Genomic DNA, 20,363 nt, shown 5'->3' on the forward strand with positions numbered 1-20,363 from the left:
ACTTGAAAGCAACGTCACTAGCTCATTTTTTAGCAACAAAGAAGGAACGCATCACGTATTCTTGGAACATTCGATAATATAAATCAAGAATCACACAGCGCTTGGGGCAGGCAATAAAGAGCAGGAGAAAATTTTCTGTACGTTTAACCCTGAAAACCTCACGCTTCCAACATGCAGCCTCTTTCGTTGACACTGAATCCCTCGCTTTTTGATTAGAAGTCAAACGAAAAATTGCGCTCATCAGGAAACAGCTCAGCCAATTCAAACGTTCTTTGCAGCATTTAAAAGAGAAAGTAAAATTAAACTGACAAATGTGGCCTAGTAACCTGGACTAATGAAATCCTAAAGCTTTAAGTAATCAACAAAACGGAATTATGTCAAGAAACTAGCTATAAATGAACCCGAAAGCCGATGTTATCAAGTAAGTACGCAAAAATTCATTGCTATTTAGAAATTCAGAAATAAAAATAATCCTGAGAAAAATTTTAAATTTGAACGGCATTAAATGTAGAAAATATTTTCTTGAGTTTAAAATAAAGTAACAGTATACTTCGCATATTCTATGTTCCTATTTATTGTCTTTTGGGTTCATACGGTCGTAAACTTCTTAAAAATAAAAAAGAACATTGCTCTAAAGAAAACTAGAACGACTGCTTAGGAGTAACTGCCACTGTGAAATAATATTTTGACGTAGCTCTTCACACGCCTTTAATACGCCTTGAGGACATGCGAACCGATCACATCGGAGGCACAGAACAATCTCGAGATGTGTCCCCACAAGCGATAATGATGAAGAACACTATGTGATGATGAGCATGTACAGATGATGAAGATGTGCCTGATAAATGCCCACAATATTATTATCGGTGAATTCTCACCTTATAGATCGTAAAGTTAAGGGCACGGGATAAACCCTGCAAGACATTCTTGGCCATTTTGAGGTACCGTTTTCTCAGTGTTAGAGAAGGATATCCGCATAAAGCATATATCATTTTCTTTCAATTTTTCCGCTATTTAACTGACGCGTACTTATTTAAATGTGGCTAATATTAGAATTTTGGCGAACTTTTTACCACTAGGACCTAAATTTTCAGTTAATTTGCTTTTCGAAAATTTGTAACACAAGATCTGTAAAATGCATGACTTCAATTCTGGTACAGTAGTTGTAGGCAATTTATGCAGAACACAAGAAAAAATGATGAACTGGTTATCTTGGCATAAAAAGAAAATAATGGTAATATAAAGGTGATTTATTGAACGTAAGAGCTGGTGGCTGGTCGTGCAATGTAACGAGCACAGTTCGCTAGCTTGAGCCTCTGCTGCACGCTCGATATTGCTTCCCCTGCGCCGGTGTAATTCCTCTTCATGGTTTTGAGACAATTGAGTCTTAGGTTAGAAAACAGCTGAAAAGCGAACACACTTTGCCACAAACGCCGTTCCACTGTTTCATTTAGTAGCTAGCAGCTTGGTAATCATTGCCAAATTCATTTTTTTTTTCACTTTCGACCCTCTCGTCTTGCTTGTCTTGCTTCTTTTGTGAGCTGCAGCTCTATCCGCAATGTATCGTAGATTTTGGTCAACTTCTTCCACGAAATTGACTGTATTTTGGCCAGGCTTCAATCCAAATTATTTGAGAAGTTTGGCTCGTGCAATACTACCAACATTAAACGAAAGAACAACGTCCAATGTTACAATCCCTCAGACTCTGAAGCCTAAACAAAGACAGCAAGGACTCTCCCACGCAATTCCCATTAGCTCAACACTTGCACCGCACAGTTTGCACGCGCAATCCAGTCTAATTACATCACAAATAATATTATTGTTTATTATTCGCGGCGAGATCGACCTAGAGGTGGCAGCACCGTCACCCCGCTAGTGTGGATACTGGTTTCATGTGGTGTGTGTAGAAGTACACGGGGCTTCTGTTTTCACATCGTGATTTTGTGTTCCGTACCCGCAGAAAACTCTTCGTTATCGATGGTGAGGTTTTGTTCGGTGCCACAATGCCGCACATACTGCACGGAGCCAGGGATAAGCTTCCATTTTTATCCCACCGACGCGGAACGTCGCGACTGTGGCTCGTTAGGCTTCGTAACGGCAAGACGCCTTCCAAGTACGCCATGGTGTGCAGCAAGCACTTCGACGACGGTGCATTCGCATTCGCAGACGAGAAAGAATGGTGAGTAGTCAGCGATAACTTCGCTAATGTGTGCGTTTATATGCTTGTTGCTGCTGTGCACTACGAGCGTGAAGACGGTCGCAGTAAGCGAACGCTCGGGGAAGCTTCCCTGTGCTTTGATTTTCCTACACTTCCGCAGGAAAATTAAGCGAGAATCAATCGAGAACGAAGAATATTAATTCATGGAATTTATTCTTTGTCATTCATGTACCGTCTGCGCTGTGAGTGCAAAGTTTGTTCGCGCTTGGCTATGAGTCTGTTTAAACGAGAGTCCCCGAGCCCTTTTGTAGTTCGCGCATGTTCCATTGCGTTTACACGGCCGCGAGGACAGTTCTCAGTATTCCGCAGGGCAAGTACGTTCACCGAAACGCAGCAAGTGTGCATGCATGATCTGGTGCATAGTAAAGGGTATCGTTTTATGAGCCCTCACTCGCCACGTAAGCGATGAAAATGCGCGAGCGAGTTTATCGCCACTGCTGATCTTGATGAATATATTTTTCTCGCTCGTTCTCTTTTTTTAAGGGTTTTCGCGGAAGAAATTGAGGCCTGACGCACTTCCGACACTGAACTTGCCAAAGCGCAAATTTGACAGGCATAAGCTACCTCGCAAGTACACGGGTGTCTTTGTATACATTTCGCCACAAGTTATAATTGCCCAAGGCAACTCAGTTTTGCGATTTCCGTGTCATTCCATTTTCTCTGTTTAGGGGACAATATAAGTGCCGAAGCGTCAGACGTGACTTGACAGAAATATTTCTCTGCAGTGGGACCAGGACCGTACAAAACTAAAGCGCGTCGCGTAACCTATAAACGACAGTCCCGAAGTTATGCACCTAACCACAACGCGCAAGTGCATGAGAGCCTTTTTTTTAACCACCGAGCCGCTAAAAGGCTATATTCACATACTTCTCATCTTTAGGAAAACGCAAAGTGCACTTTGCAATGCGCTTGAACCACAGAGCGGCACCTACACTGATATGACTCTCGTGAACGGACGGTACGACGACCACACACAGCACTCTCGACAAGTGCACTCACTGATCTTATTACAGTGCATATACAGCCGATCAAGGCCAAATGCTTCTTTACATCGTGTTAGGCATACGTACGAGCGGTTAAAGTTGTACCAACGCAACGGAACAAACCGCCTTTTGAGGCCCTGCATGACGTACGCGCACATGCAAACACAACGCGGCTATCAGACGACGCATGGAGCAATCCACACTAGGCGCGCTTCAGCCAGTAGCCGCCAGGCGGCGACTCCGCTCGATCTCGCGGCCAATAGCATACCCGTTGTTGCCCTGTACGCGATTAGCCTTGAAGGACGCTGAATAGGCTGAGAGGTTCAACGATGAAGAGCTTGCAGGTTCAGCGTTTAGCACATCAGTACGTCGCCGGCATTTATTCGCACTTAAAAGAGAACTGTATTGGTTGCCACGAAATTTACACTTGCTGAAGACCTTCTTTACCGTCAGCACATTAACTCATCGACAGGCACGACAGACACAAGGTGTAATAAAGTTAGGAGCTGAAAGTGTTGGAACAGATACGCTCCGAATAAGAAGCACGAATAAAAAGGCGCACAGCGTCCTCGGACTGCCTTGGAAGTTACCCGACAATTTTTTACTTTAGATAAAACACTTTCAAAAATTGCACTCAGATATAGCTCCGGAATGTAGACTTTCAAGGGATATGCAAGTTATGAAAGTGCGACATCAATTTTGTTGAGATTTTATGTCTTTGCTTGTATACTTGAATGTGCTTCTTTATTGTCTTAATTCCATGTTTGTTGATCTTTATAAACTACTTGAAGCTCATATTCTGAAGTGTTGCGACCATCACTGCAGGAAACACGGCTTCCTTTAAAACAAGTCACAAGCATTTGCTCATTTAATAACAAAAGGCATAATATGCTGCATTTCTCATGTCTTGGGAAAATCGGAGCTCATGCCAACTCTGAGCTTCCTACGTAGCTACCTGTTTAAACATACGCACGAAGTTTTTCGGTCCTTCCTACGACACGAGTTAATTGCAAGAATCTTCACGCTTCTTAGAAACCTTAGTGTTCTTATGATACGTAAACATCCCATGAGTCAAGGCGAGTTCTCATTGGTTGTGGTTCCGGTTCCCTTCAATCATGATAGCAGTTGGCGTGGTAACGAAGGTATTACCAGGGTGACGGCCAATAGCAGATAATGTGCATGGGTATTTTTTTCGTGCATACGACATCCTGTTTGCCACGTCGAAGTCATCGAAGTTGGGGTCCAAGACCGTCAAATGTCACGGTCCTTCCGCAGCGATAATGAATTTGTTTTCCTGAATGTCGCACGGCGACAACGCCGATCAGTCAAGTGGTGATGAGATAACGCAACTTGACGGACCCTGTTTGTCACAACAGATGCTGCCTGTGGAATATTTCTTTCCCAGCAACTACGTTATGAGTATGCGCTACACGTCCAAACTGCGAATACGTCCTTAGACATTAGTCGATAAACAAGTCAGATAACGCGGAACTTTATAGCGTATTGGATGCCCTATTTCCGTCCTATTCTTAGAAAACACTTGCCTTCTTTCCTGAAGTCCTGCTCTCCACAGGACAGAATGGAAGCGCTGCACACGACTGGTCACGAAATCTGCAAGGATGCTGTTGCGGTCCTCACGGAACCACGACGAGTTATAATAGGACGACTTTTTTTTTTGGTCAAGCGCATTCAGCCTTCAGGTACAGTTACATATCCCGACTTTTCCTCATCCGACAGCAACATATATCAATCGTAGATCCGTACGCAAGACGACCTGCTATACCTTCATGAAACCAAAAGACAATAAAGCTTAGGAAAGTATAGGAGACATTACTTGCATGTTTTAGCTGTAGCATAGTAATTATGACATAAATGAAAAGGAATTAAAGTGGATGAAAAATAAACTTGCCTCGGGTAGGGACCGAACCTACAACCTTCGGATAACGCGGCCGATGCTCTTCTCTCGTCAAGTTCTGCTGTTCAATAGAGCATAGCAAAACAAATTATCAGAAGTTTTTAAAATTCGGCAAGAAACTCATAAATCATTTTTAACTGTCTTTATTATTTTATTAACCTATTATAACATGCTATTCAGCATGTTCAATCGAGTATAGCAAAAAGAATGATGAATTTTTTTAATGCTGCAAAAAATCATAAACCTTTTTAACGTGTTCATTTCTTTATTTTATTTGCTTTATTGATTTAGCTTTACTAATTTCCGCTAGGTTAGGAAGGATGGGTTCGCAGCGCTCTTCGAGATTCTTCTCTAAGCTTCTTACACGTGCTTCTCTAAGGATGATTTCAAAACCGGAGCCGCTGTACTGAAAGAACTCTTTTCATTTAGTTCTATTCCCCTCTTATCATCCACATTTCACGGCCAGCCGGAACCGTCACATTAAATAAAGCGATTTCAGGCTGCAATAAGTTCTTCCGGTCGACTTTTTCTCGTTTCCCTTCAATACACCCCCTCCGTCTGCTACTAGCGCCAACATGGACGCCCCGCCACTCAGATTACTAACGATGCACGAAGGAATAGCATCTGAAATAGAATGGTTACATTATTCCGGAATGATTTTCATTTTTTTAGGCATTTGTACGAAATCTCCCCCCAATTATGACAAAGAAAACAACAAAAATTTACAAAAATAAAAAAGACCCGTTAACATGTTAGACATTTTTTCTGCAAAAATACTCATATATAAGAAAGCATTTATATACATTTTAATTTGCTCAGAAACATGTCTAAATCAAGAAAGAGCTTTCCACGTCATCAATTCTATTTTATGCAAATTCTGGGCCGCAGTAATGCGGATAGGGGGATAGGTTAAGTTGGTTAATATTTTTCTTTATGGATTAACAAAAGTAAAGTGGAACATTGCTGGTATAAATTCATTATTAACTCGTGAAAGGTAAATTTGCTAAAGTCAATCAAACACTCCAACATATTCATTTGCCTTTGGTATTTTTTGTTGTTTTTTAACAACAAATCTCTAGATATTGTCATCTGCTGTGCCACTTCCTGCCTACCACTTAATGTAGTGTAAAATCTCTTCATTCCAACCAGTTTTATACAAGAACGACTCGATATTGTATGCGAACACCTTCTGTTTCATCGATTTTCGTTTTGTTCTCATGTTCATGCATTGAACCCTGCTTCGCCCGTCACTGCGTGTATCCATTTCCGCAAATAAACGGGACGATACTCACGCATTAAATTTGACCACATTACAGGCACCAGTACATTCGGTTAGAAGAACTGCCATAGAAATACCATGGTTAGGAGAACTTCCATTGAACTGCAAAGCCAAGGGATGCAAATTAGGTGTTTCAGCTTTATCACATAAATTTTGATCATTTCTCAAAAATATTTCAGGACCTTGATCATAAATGTGAATCTTAGAAATGAATGAATGAATGAATGAATGAATGAATGAATGAATGAATGAATGAATGAATGAATGAATGAATGAATGAATGAATGAATGAATGAATGAATGAATGAATGAATGAACGTTTATTCCAGTGAAATACAAGAATGACTAAGTGTTTGCTGTTTAGCTTACTGAGACGCAACGCAATTTGAGGAAGGAAACAAACTTAGAACTTGGTTCTTATGGACGACCGATCGGTTACGATTCCAGGGGGAAAAACACCTGCTTGATCAGAAAGCACGGGCATGTTCTAGCATCAGCACTTCTACATAGTATTCGTAAACAGAGTGCCACCTTCTAATTAGTTCGCACAAAAGCACACTTTGCTAAACATTCGGGTTCCGTAGAGCATTTCAGTTGCTCGCCTTCGCTTTTGAACCTGTGTTTCCGGAGCCCTCCACTACGGCGTCATTATTAATCATATCGTGGCTTTGGGACATTAAAAACCCTAGATAGAAAAAGAGACATAAAGTATAGTACATTTTCGCACCAAGAAAATGTTTCTGAAGAAGAAGGAAAGAATTGCAAGGGCTGCTTAGAAAACACTGCACAGTCACAGCAAAAGCTGAAAGAGCGGTCTTTCAGATCCCCGTTGTAGACTCTCTTCGATCAACTAATACAAGTGCACATGCAAGGTGCCCACTGCCGCTGTAATCTGATAACAGCTTTTGCTGTAATACTATTTGACATGTGGTGTCGCTTGCACTGCGTTACCTGTTACAAAATATTATTTTAAGTTATTTCTTATTTACCAATGACAAATTATAAAAGTTGATCTCTGCAGGGGCGGACAAAATGTCTTAAATTTTTGGGCACGAAATATGGTATTTATATAAATGCGCGTGCATTGCAGCAGTTCTCGCATATATCAATATGCAAATCGAGGTACACGATAGAGGACAGCCTTGAACTACAGCTTTCCTCTTGAGGAGCCCGTGACTTGTATCACGCCTGAACACTACTTCCGTGTAAATCACGCGCCACCTGTTGTTGAGGGTATCGCACACCCGATCATTTCTGAAGAATAAGCGATTGTATTTCCACAGGCAACCCACAGTGAAATGCGTTTGTATCCTCTTGTGCAGGAAACGCGGAAATACGTGCGGCTTACCAAGGCCGTAAAACATGAAATGTTCTAATGCGCGATGCTTGTATTGTGTACAGGAACTCGCCACGCAGCTGCAAATGTAATGGCAGATTATTTCAACAGGGCGGCCGAAAATTAATTTTTGAAAAAGAAAGGTTACACGAACAAAACAAAGAACTTTAAAAACAGGGAAGAACCTCGTTCCAGCATTTCGACGATCATCTGTGTAGGTGGCATTTTATGTTTTGTTTTTATTCTTTAATTTTGAGTCGACTAATCTTCTTGCGTCCCGAAGCCAACGGCTAACGATATGTATCCCCAAATTTTAGTACTTAATAAGAATAAGGGTGTCATCGAGTGATGTAACAACACATGACAAAAAGTTACCCATGCGTGCATGGTTGTTTTTGCGTTTGCCAGTATTTTCTGAGTCCAAGGTTTGGTTATATATTTATAAGCGCACGCGTATATATACGGATGCGAGCCTCCCTCTCGTCGAACTTCTGGTGCCCCCACGCACGCGGCTATCTGAGGTTACTGCCGCCGCCAACAGGAATACGAGGAACCGGACGGGCTGTTCATCGGCCGCCGCACGTGTAGAGCTGATAAAAAAAAAACGAATGCGGCGCAAAGTCGCGCATTTCCAGTTCCGCCAGCAACGAGCCTTTTCTTTCATTCTCCACTCGACATTTCGTTGCGTAAACGCATCGACTGTGCGTCGCGCTCGCCAGCCTGCGCCGAGGCGCTGAAAGGGTTGCAGGAGAGGAAGGAAGATAAAAATCAAAAGAAAAAAAAGTAGAGTTGGCGAGGGCGAGTGAAAGCAAATGACGCGAAAGCGCGTGTCGCGGGTCTTCCCCTATCTCGGCGTGGCGTTACAAAACTGGTCGCCTTTTTCTTGCTTATAAACAGTGCGCTCGATTCTCGTCGAAGCGAACCACGCTGCATTTCGCACTGCTTCAGGTAAGCGCCGTAGGTTTCGTCTGTCTAAACGGTCGCCGTTTTTGTCCTGTCACCCGAGTTGTGTACCTCCCGAAAACACGATGAATGTAGGTGTATACGGCTATCTGTGTGGTGCTTGTTTCCGTGCTTCCGCAGGAAGTTTGTGGCGCGGAATAGATTGAGATGTTCGAAAGCGGACACACTGTTTCCGGCTGACACTTGTTGTTCTTCAACGTCGCTGCGTGTGCGCACACCGCGCCAAATTTCACAATTTCCCCGAATACGTTCTACGACGAAAGCCCGATAAAAGCGGTACGTGACGATTCCGATAAAACTATCATGCAAGAGATTGCTTGCGGTTAGGCGTTCATTGAATCTTAATTCGAAGCACACTGACATGGAATTTTTCATTGCCGATGTCTCGCCTTTAGGCACTAAACCCAGTCGCTTCAATTTCCGTAGAATTCGCGACAATTTAAGCTGCCAACCAAAGCCCATCATCGATGGCTGTCTATGACACAAGGTGCACTGATTTTTAAGTAGTAGGTGATTACACAAACAAAGCTTTAACCCAGCAGAAGTTGTGCATCCATACGAGCATACTGTTTGATTACTGTTCTGAAGAAAATGCTTCCAGAAGTGCAAAGATTTCAATATTTCTTTTTCCTAGCGGAATACGTCACACAGCGGTGGCCCAGTGGCTATGAGATTGGGACACCAAGGTCGAGGTCACGGGTTCTATACTGGCTGCGACTGCCGCGTTCCAATGAGGGCACTTGAGAAAGCGCTCGTCTTTCGTGCATATCGTTTAGTACAGTAAAATTGTGTTGAAAATTAATCTGGAACCCCAATTAGAGACATAACGCAGCGCTAAACACACAATCACTAAGACGAGGAGCACAAGACGATGCTCCCGTCGTCTTGTGTTCCTGTGATTGTGTTTTAGCGCTGCATTATGTATTTTAGCAAGCACCAACTCGCCCAACAACACGTTCTTCTGGAGCCCCGCACTGTATTTATGGCATCTTCAGTAATCTGATCGTGGTTTTGGTACGTATCAACCTAGAGTTTAGTTTCATTATTGATGTCTTTCTAAGCAGTTCAGCATTCGTGAAGCCAAACATAGAGACCAAACATTTTTTTAAAAAAATGCTACGCAGCTTTCGCATTTTCCTAATGATACGTAGGTTACTCAGTTACGCTCTAAGTCCCAACGAGTACCCGCCGCGGTGGTTTTGTGATTATGGCGTTTGACTGCTGACCTGGAGGTCGCGGGATCGAATCCCGGCATTGGCTGCCGGATTTCGCTGGCGGCAAACTTCTAGAGGCCCGTGTGCTTAGATTTAGATGAATGTTAAAGAATTCCATGTGGTCAAAATTTACGGAGCCCTCCACTACGGTGTCTTTCATAATCATGTCGCGGTTTTGGGACGTAAAACCCCAACAATTATTACAAGTTACAACGAGTGAGGACGTGTGCGTGCCCAAGAGTCGTCGCAGCGTGCAAGTTCTTTTATCTCGAGCGCTTTTTCCCGGATTTTGCAAAATACACGCATGTCGAATGTATTCGATTTGAAGTAACGATAGCAACGAGGATAGCAACAAACAACGAAGGTGGCAACCCGTTTTCTCGGAATTCACCGGTTCTCTTTCTCAATTCACTTTGCAGCTCTAAACTCAGGTCAACGCATCGCCATGGAGCTGCTCACGCTCCCGCTCGCCTTACTACTGACCTGCGCCTTGGCAATGCCTCAGCAGAACGGTGAGTAGTCGACTTGCAGTAACCATGCGCTGAACACTGGAACAAACCTGTTTGGAACACGTGCCGCCTCTTTGAAACTGGTTTTTCTAGTCGCCAGTGTACGTTAAAGAAAATACAATAATGCCGCCTTGAGTGTCCGAGCCTGCACAAGGTCTGTGCGAGTGAAAAGACAAAAAAGTGAAACACTTTGGCGTAATTAGCAGCGTAGTAAATACAAGGTTGAAAGTGAAAGACGCCCACATAAACGCAGCTGACCAAGCAGGCTCAAAACGGTGCTTGTTCACCTGGCGCTATTCGTATGCTTGCTCGTCTTTACCGCTTATTAGTTTACCGAACTACCCATCTGTACCATTTTTTTAGCAACATAATGGTCAATTGTTCAGGGCTGTTATTTGTCGCTCTTCTTCTTCTTCTCTGATGTTGCTCTCTGTTCCCCTTATAAGTATGCGTCGACTAGAACAAGACGTCACGATGTGGCAATTTGTTAATATTTTAAATATGTATCCCTTTTATATTGTACATGTGATGTTATCATGTAGCTCGGTATGAAACGAACGCGTACAGTTAATAAACATACCCTAATAATGATGATAGACCGAGGTTTTGGAATTGTACTCACGGTGGGCGATACTTGAGAAGAATATTTTGCACGGCGTGAATATAGCAAGTTGAACTAATCTGTGTGGCTGCAAAAATAAGGTGAACTTCGAATTCGAAAAACCGAGAAGCATGTAAGCGGCGGCGATGAGCAGGAGCTTCAGTGTCACCACTAGGTGGTTATATCGTTGACGACACGACAGCGGCTAAAGTTAAAGAGACTTATTTGCACGAAATTCAAAAGAAAACGACGATCACTGCTTTGATAATGATAAGCTCGCGATGGCACTAATTTCTATACATACTCTCTGCGCGTTAGTTCAGCAAGATGGCGATATGTGTTTAAAAACTGACGTTTTTAAACAGCTATGAGTTAGTTTCTTCAACGTCATATGAGTCAATTCAGCCATGAAGCATTTTAACGAAATATAAGGTAATAAATATATATTTCATCACTCGACATCATGTTCAATCGCAAAGTACTTTGCTTGAGCTTCGAAATGAACTATGCGCTGCAGGGACGTCATGGAGCCTGAATTTGCAGCGAAGCTGTAGCGCGTGCGCAGTACTGCTGTCCCTGTAGCAACTGCACATCAACTGTTCACGAACCAAGAAAGCTCTAACCGCTAAAATCATAGCGCCCTTGAAGGTTTTTTTTTTTTTTTTGGGGGGGGGAGGGTGTGGCCAACACGATGTGAATTTTTTCTGCTCAATTTAACTTGCAGTTCGCTCTGCATGACGCCACACGAAAGGGAGCCAAAAATGAGCACATGGTCGTTTATGATAATTGGCATGTTCGCTAGTTGAGCTCACTGAACAGTGAAGAAATAGGTGACGTGGAATGTTTCACTTTGTACTGCCGGCGCTTCAGTGTCGAAAGGAAGGTCCTGTTTGACAAGGTACAAACAGAATGATGTCAAATGCATTAGAAACAGATAACGTTCCTCGAGAGAGGGCGAACGGTACACAAAAACGCTTCACGTTACTTCTTCGAATACTTACGCGACACCGAAGTTAAAGACGTGCGGTAGGCGATTGATGAACAACGAGAAAGACGTACAGTTGGAGCAATTGCCGTCTCATATTGCTAGGCTAACACATAGGCACCCAGACAAACCTCAATGAAGCTTAGGGCTGCACAAATGTAACTATATTTCTTTCCTTTTCTATTTAGGAAGCGGATCAACATCTTCAACGACAAGCACGGCGTCGAGCTCTTCATCAACTTCGGCTTCAGCTAACGCTACCACAGCGAGAACACGGTCGGACACGCATTCGGCTCCGGCGCCAGTGGTCTGCTACTACTACGCCTGGGCCAACGCTCGACCTCACCCAGCCAACTACGGCGTCAAGGACATCCCCGGAGACCTGTGCACGCACGTCAACTTTGCCTATGCGGGCGTCAACCCTCAAACCTGGGAACTCCGGAGCGAGGTGCCCGAGTTCGAGAGCAACAGGGGTGAGCGAACATAGCTAGCTTCTGCAGCATGAATTATCCTCAGAAAATTGAGCTTTCTTTTACGCGAACGCGGGAATAGGGTCAATTTGTCATTATTGGGACCGCAGTGGTCACGGTTCGGAAAGGTATAGCACTAATACAGAAGTAACACTAATACAGAAATAGTTTAAGTCAGCGTCGGGATTTGTTCTATACTTAACAGGTATTAGCAATAAATCCTAGATCTTACCAGACCTTTACATGTAGCTGCGTCATTCTGCTCTAAGCTTCTTTGTAAACAAGGCGATTGCGAGGCACTAGCTATAGCACCACTGACACCCACCACTGCAACACGCAGGTCGTGACCGCATTTGTCCGCCATAGCTGCCCAGATGACGTAGATAGCGCTAGCATTTAGCCTAAATGGAAGTAAGATGCACGCATCTACGGCATATTCATGGTTTCAAGCACCTTGATTTCACAGGGCAGGCTTATTGTTATATTATTAAGATTTATAAACCGAACGCTGACGCGCCCCTGTCCAATCTAAAGTATGAAACCGCTTGACGTCCATATACCGGCCCTGTAGATGGTTATAATTTCCACTAAAGCTCGCCGCCAGCAATCTGGCAAACTTCCGCGCTTGATGTAGAAATAGAAGCTGTTAGACGAATCGTCAGTAAACCTATGTCACGAGTAAACGTGAACTCAAGGCTCAGGGATTCCGGAGCCACTGCACAGCCTCCGCACCTTAAACATCGAAAGCCGGGTTTGATGCGTGCGCTCCTGCGTAGACGTCCACTTCTGAAATAAGATATATAATTTGGACAAACAAAAATACCTCGCCCGAAACATTTACCTTGACTTGTGACCATCACAAGTTATCTAAATGAGACAGACCCTACTGAAACGTTCCGTATGCCATTCCAATAATTCCGTATGTTTCCGTAAGAATCTTACGGAAATATATGGAAAACCTAAGGAAAGTATACGGAAAGCATATGGATTCCGTATAGAAACATATGAAATTATTGGAATGGCATACGGAACGTTTCAGTAGGGGAAGTTCAGAAGAACGTGCAGTCTTAAAGGAATGAGAAATCGCACAACAGGAATGTCGCTGGAGTCAATGTTTCGACAAGTGGACTTGTCTTCGTCATGGGAGCCGACAAAGAAGAGTCCCCTTGTCAGAACGCTGGCTCCGAGGTCGATTCTTACTCTTCATTCAACAAAAACGTGCCGCGCCATATAATCACTTCAAGCATAACTTGTCCACTGACTTCTCGTCACTTCGCGAGTCGTGTGTTTTCTATAAACATTCTGTTGGTAATGTGTTACGCGCTCATTCGTCTCATACGTAATGCTTCCTTTCCAGATCTCTTCAAGAACTTTACGGCCATAAAGACCCAGTATCCCCAGCTGAAGACCCTTCTGTCGGTCGGCGGCTGGCAGCACGAGAACGGAGTGTTCTCCCAGCTCGTCGCGAGCGCAGACAGGAGGGCGCTATTCATTGAGAGCGTCCTGCTGTGGATGAAGGAGTACAACCTGGACGGCGTCGATATGGCCTGGCGCTTCCCCGGAGTCTCCTACCGTGGAGGATCGCCACGCGACAAGGAAAACTACGCCAGTCTCATCAGGGTGAGGAGGAGGCGGAGGAGGCGGAGGAGGGTGCGACCGTAGGAGCTGGGAAAGCGAACGCTCGACACATTCTGTTTCGCTAATTCTGTGCAGCAGGATAAATACCATTTCAAAATACTCACCGGTGAGCAGCCGGATGCTGCATTCATTTCTAAAAGCACGCTTGACATACGCTATGTCACATTTTTTACTTCTCCCATCTCTCATAAACTTGCAGATGCCCAAGAACACAGACAAATATACAATTCGAGTCCTTTGACAGGGAAAGCGAACGTTCGCTGGTGGTGTAACCAGGTGCTTCTAAAGTGTCCCATGTAATTTAGTTTTCTGTGAACTGGCGCCTATGCACAACAGGTGTGTAATATTTTTCTATCGGCTACGGTGGTAGAGGTGTTAGTGTATCCAGAGAGTGTGCGCGTACTCTCGGGGACAATAAACGCCACTTTGAGCCGAAAGAATGCATACTACTGGATCCCATTATTTTAACGAATTGCGACGCTTCTTTAAGCAATGTGTATATCTTTCGACTCGCTGTCGTCATGCATAGATAACGCTTCTAGGCCCTTTCGAATCTTCTGATCCAGCACAGATCTCATTCAGTGTGGATTGATGCCTGCTTCGTTGTTGGAAAGAGCAGTACAGCTTCTGCAAGGCTGCACGAAATTAGTTAGACCCAATATAAAATTTTGCCGCTGCGCAAAACGAAGCACGCGCCATCCAAGCTCTCAAGGTTACGCTGTTATTGCCACCGGACAAAATGACTAACTGGTTGTCACGCACGCTGTTGCGTCGCTTCGACGTGGTGGCTGAAATAATGTCGTGTAGCACTCTTGTTTCTTTTCTGTTTGTTACGTTGTTGTTTTTTCTGCCCGAGCACTTAGCTGACGGTCACACGTGCTCAAGAAAGCGCGGTGACCGCCGCAAACTACCTTACAAGCATGAGTTACGAGAATTAAGTTGCGAAACTAGCGGCAATAAGGCTCTCGCCAAAAAATAGCCAACAAGGGGATTTTCGGGCTGGTGGTCAAATATCCACCATGTCTTTTATATATATTTTTTACGCGTCAGAAAAACGTACCGCCACTTGGTTAACGCAAGACTTTAGAAACTGAAGAAGAAACAACAATGGACATCATAAAGATGGATAGGGATACTAGAATGTCCGAGAACTGCCCGCCAACAAAACGATAGTACAAACAAATGTATACGCGAAAGGAGCGATACGAATACCCCCTGGAAAATACTGATTTTGTAAACTGTCCATAAGCGGATCAGTTTTTCTCGGGCACAGCAATGTGCATATAAGTCAATCATTCCATTCCTATTCGTTTGTTTCCTTAAACAACCAGTTTTGTTGTATTGTCATTGTTTTCTTATGTTAGTATCCTATTTGATCATTCGCGTTTCAGTCTATAATGTCAGCACATTCGCTTCCCTAAATGAACTAAGAAATCATTTAAGATCCTCGAAAGATACAAATGAATGCAATAAAATCTTTAAGCACTATGTGCCCTTGCATTCACATTTTTCTCCGTGACTAACCGAACAATGAGGTCTTCAACTCGCGTGTGCAGGCATCGTGTATTAGCGCTGCTCTTCTCGTTCTTATGCTCGGGTCTCCTTTTCTTCTTTCCCAATAGAGGGTGTAAAACCTACACTTTAATGCCCTCCCGCTCCTTGCCTTTCCTTGTTTTTTTTCTCACGCTCTGGAAGTACCCGGCTACGTAAATGAACCAACATTTTTCGCCTATATAGTGAAAGATTACATGCATATAAGAAATTTACCTTTTCGATGTTTGCCTTCCTTTATCTCCTGGAAAGGTGCACCCGTCGGCCTCAATCTGCTCAAAGCACAACTTTTTCCCCGTTGCTGCCTCACAAGAGCCTCGGTCTTATCTCGAGAGAACGTGTAGCAATTCGAGATTTTCGATTGAGAAACTTTTGTGAGCCTCAACCTGCTTAGAAGGGTGGCGGCTTGGGCTAGTTGGCATGTCATGATGATTGCTATAGCGCGAACTCAGTACAAGGACAAAGAGGGACATGAATAATCACCTCTCGTGTGCCACTTTATCCTTGTCTTGAGTTGGCGCTATAACAATCATCGTGATCATAATCACCTCAACGTGTTTTCTGTGAGAATCACTTAAGTATGTATTAGTGATTGCTGTGTATTTTTATCTTTCTCCAACAGGAGCTGGCTGGCGCTTTCCAAGGCAAAGACTTGCTGCTCACGGTCGTCGTGCCAGTTTCCGACGAATTCCTTGATCCCGGATACAATGTTGCCGAAATGTCCAAGTAAGTTGAGGCCCTCTGCTGAAGATAACGACAGCCGTTTCAAGTACTGTAAATCAGATATTACGTTCTTGCTTTATTTATTCCAATACTACAAAATAATCGTGATTCTTCCGACGTTATTACTTCTTATTGAATCTATTTACTGAAATTAATCAAATAAGCTATTTATAATCACTGGTATTATGTCCAACAATGCACTTGTAGAGCAGGCCAGCTTGTTCGTTGTACCAGTAAGCAGCTTGCTTAACCAATGGTAAACATGCAAGACCCTCCATGCAACACGACAGCAGGGCTGGAAAGTTAGCTTATTTGAACGCTAAAGGAATGAAGACAAACCTGCCAAGTAAATAGCACAAAATACTTTTGCTACAGCTGTCAGGATTTGTGCTGCCACTACAATTGATAAAATACTCCCTCGCCAATTGCACGGATTGTCAGAAAAAATCTTATTAGACATCGCATAAATCTGCACTGTAATGTAGCACGTAAGGAAGCGGCTGTCTAGAGAAGAAAAACGCAATGGTGAGTGGCGAAGGGATGAACGAGGTTTATGAGAGTAGATTGTAGTTGACTCAGGCCTCACAGGTAAACTAGAGATTACGTGGAAGTGTTCTCACTCTGCAAATAAGTGAACATGGGTGATTATTGTGATGACGATAGAAATGAAACAACCTTGTCTCCTCCCTTCAACTAGCTCGTCGTCATAGATACGATGGTTTCTTCAACTTGTTCTCTCAGGTACGTCGACTGGATCAATGCACAGGCCTACGACCTTAGGGGAGCTTGGAACGGAGTTACAGACGTCCACACTCCACTCTTCCCCCGGTCTATCGACTTCGGACCGCAAGCGACATTGAATGTGGTAAGTATATGCTTACGAACCAGAGTGCATCGTCTTGGAAGCCCCCGGCCTGTTATTGGTTTCTTTATTAGCTCGTGTGTAACTACGCACCTTAATGTGTCAAAGAACGATTTTTACCTATACTTTTAACCATGTTTACCAATAAACTACTTGTAAGCATTTCATTTAAAACGCGCGACAGGAACAAGCTCTAGCATTGTTCTAGAGCAACATATATGCATGTCACACGTGATTACAAAATCCCTCAAAAATATCCCCAGTTACCTAGACCCTGTTAACGATAGTTACAATACTACGAAAGAACGAAGCAACCGAGGCTCCTAAATTGTTACAATGTCCACCTCTGTTCTCTGATATCCTTGCCCGAGTTTACGCTAGAGGGCGCCGTAAAGAACTCAGCAAAGTTGTTCAATATCTCTTGCTTATTGTGGCTCTCGCACTGTAGAGTACTGGCTGCCGTTGGGCGCGCTTCTAGGTGCACGCTTCACGCGGCCAGTAGTACCTCGTTGTCCCTGTTGTGAGAATAATGCGACTTCTGGACATCCCGGGTGCACATTGCGGGCTTTGATTATCACCACCTAATAGGGCAACATGTGCGTGTCTGTCCTATTGGCTACTGCCAGAAAACACGTGACGACCTTACCCATTATTGACCACTTGCACACCACTAAACATCATGTTTTTTTTTCTTAATGTTGCCTATACGGTCACGATCCTTGTCCACATTTTTTCCTAAATGCCGCGTAGCATGCAAAACTGGCAAGCACAAGGTTGTCTTCCGGAGACGTTCTTCCGGGTAATATATCTCTGAAATTGCGTTTTTGCAATGCTGAGGTGCCAACTGTCGTCTCTCGTTATTGTTTACAGGAACAGAAACGGAGATCACACACTTTCTTTAGTCACGTCACTTTTCTTTGCCTTTCGGCGTTTCCACAAGTCCTCGCTCTTCTACCTTGAAACTTAGAAGCTGTGGTCTTTGTTTATTGTTAGCCCTTTACGCGTTGCCTTCGGCGCACAAGCATACAAGTACAGAGCACCGTGCCGTCGGGCAAACCTTCCGCTCACGCGCGCCCGTTTGCTCCTGTTTCATGCAGAAAGACGGCCTTGCCCGAATCGTGAGCCTTGGAGCGCCAAAGTCCAAGGTGGTGATGGGTATCGCCTTCTTCGGCCGGGGATTCACGCTGCTCGATCCGCAACAACACGGCCTCCACGCCCTCATCAACCGCGAAGTGCCGCCGCACGCCGGACCCTTTGTCAGGAGCAACGAGATCTTTGCCTACTACGAGGTCAGTGTGCGGAACGACTCTCTTCTCGATGTCTCACAGTGCAAGAAACTCATAATCCACGGGAACTGAACATTAGAACTACATAGCACAACCTGCAACACGAATATGTGGAAGCGAATCTGTGTTTCTAATGATCATAAGAGAATACTGTAAGACCATCGCTGCGTAATACCTTTTCGCTGACATACTCCACACATACAACAAGGCATCTAAGACTACAACTCTGGTTGAAGTTGAAACATTTCATTTTGTTACGTGATTCCTTTCAATTTGCATTTCAAAATGGTTGGGCAGTTAGCCTCTAATAGTGTTATCTGTCTGAGCTTTTGCATATCATTTTAGCAAATCAAATCGTGATTGTTCTTTTCCATTTAATATATTTGGCACGAAAGAGCGATCATTGGAGTGACCTTGGACCTTTGATTGTTTCTTGAGCATTTCTTTAGACTATCGCTTACCGACTTGATCTCGCAGTTAGCTACCACGCTCCTCCACACAACGTATTCTAGCACAGGCACTTTTGTTCGTTGTTTACAATGGTTTTATAGCGTCACCGATAGTAAACCCTTTGAGTGTGATATATTCCGTCGTTCTTTTCGTTCTGTCCCTACGGACTGTCCAGGCCGCCATGCTTATTCGGAAAGCAGCCCGGAGACTTCACACGACTTCCCTGTAAACCTCAATTACGGTCAAATTCTAACACGGCCATGTTAAACTTCTCATGAAGGACGCGAATTTTCTGCTCTCGCACAGCTTGGATGCGGCATTTGTAGACATCACATACTTTGTCATGCCTTCGTCTTCAAATATAACCTCGCGCTTCTCTGAGACAGCTACAACAGACAAGCTAACTTTTTCGTTGTCTTCAACTGCGTACCTCAAGGAAGAGGCGTTGTTAAGCAGGGATCACAAAGCGCTTCCACCTCAAAGCCCAAATATTTCACTAGTCTTAACGCCTTACATATTGATGTCTCTAGAACAGGCTCCTTCGCAGTTACTCACGGGTTGCATTGAAATTGAAGTCATAAATTGGCGCATACACAGCTACAGTTGCATGTCACTTAGATCAACTCGTTGAACTCTAACTTTGGACGTTACAGATTTGCCTCAACCTGAAAGGAAACTGGAAACGCGAGTTCGACGATGAAGGCAAGTGCCCCTACGTCTACTACAGGGACCAGTGGATCGGATACGACGATGCAGAGAGCATTCAGCACAAGGTACGCATGCTCTGTATAGGCATAAAGGTGGACCTCGGAGCGATATAAGAATCTGGCAACTGGTCGTAATTTTCTTTACACCCAGAATACCGTAACCGATAGAGGTTACCTTCTCTGATACTCGGAGAGTAAATTAGTAAGCTACAGACTATTTTACGGACGGGTTTCCGTGCCGCCATGCTGGGCTGTTAACCTTGCCGTGTTTTATCTTGAACAACTAAGCGAACAGTGTTACGGTGGGCGTATACACGTGAAAACTGTTGGGTTGGTGCATTCGGCGTTTCCTGACTTTATTAGTTCGCGCCAGGGGATACAAAAATAAGAAAACATTCGTTTAGCAGCCCATGATGGCGGCGCCCATAGGCCTTATGTAACATAGTCTATAGCAGACAAGAAAACCTTGAGGATCAATTATAAGTTCGAGGTATAAGAACTATTTTTTTCCTTCTGGCTGCAAGGAAGTCTTCGCCGAAAATTTCATTGTTGCTACGTGGGCTGCAGAAATTGGATCCGTGCCATTCTACGGCTCCCCGACGTCACTTCTTGTTGCTGTTCTCGTTATTCTACTATTATTATTATTATTATTATTATTATTATTATTATTATT

The 20,363-nt window shown here is 43.9% G+C and overlaps 1 protein-coding gene across 1 annotated transcript in view; it reads left to right on the top strand.

The window, feature by feature from the left end:
* LOC125756124 (uncharacterized) overlaps positions 1-20,363 on the top strand; it is a 145,690-nt gene that overhangs the window by 124,436 nt on the left and 891 nt on the right. The window contains exons 38-45 of the mRNA XM_049414206.1: positions 8,629-8,679; positions 10,328-10,420; positions 12,192-12,476; positions 13,831-14,093; positions 16,285-16,388; positions 17,127-17,250; positions 18,345-18,536; positions 19,637-19,756. Of these exons, the coding sequence (XP_049270163.1) occupies positions 8,629-8,679; positions 10,328-10,420; positions 12,192-12,476; positions 13,831-14,093; positions 16,285-16,388; positions 17,127-17,250; positions 18,345-18,536; positions 19,637-19,756 (1,232 nt within the window). The remainder of the gene's footprint in view (positions 1-8,628; positions 8,680-10,327; positions 10,421-12,191; positions 12,477-13,830; positions 14,094-16,284; positions 16,389-17,126; positions 17,251-18,344; positions 18,537-19,636; positions 19,757-20,363) is intronic.

Source organism: Rhipicephalus sanguineus, chromosome 3 (genome assembly GCF_013339695.2).
Source record: "Rhipicephalus sanguineus isolate Rsan-2018 chromosome 3, BIME_Rsan_1.4, whole genome shotgun sequence".
Classification (NCBI taxonomy): Eukaryota; Metazoa; Arthropoda; class Arachnida; order Ixodida; family Ixodidae; genus Rhipicephalus; species Rhipicephalus sanguineus.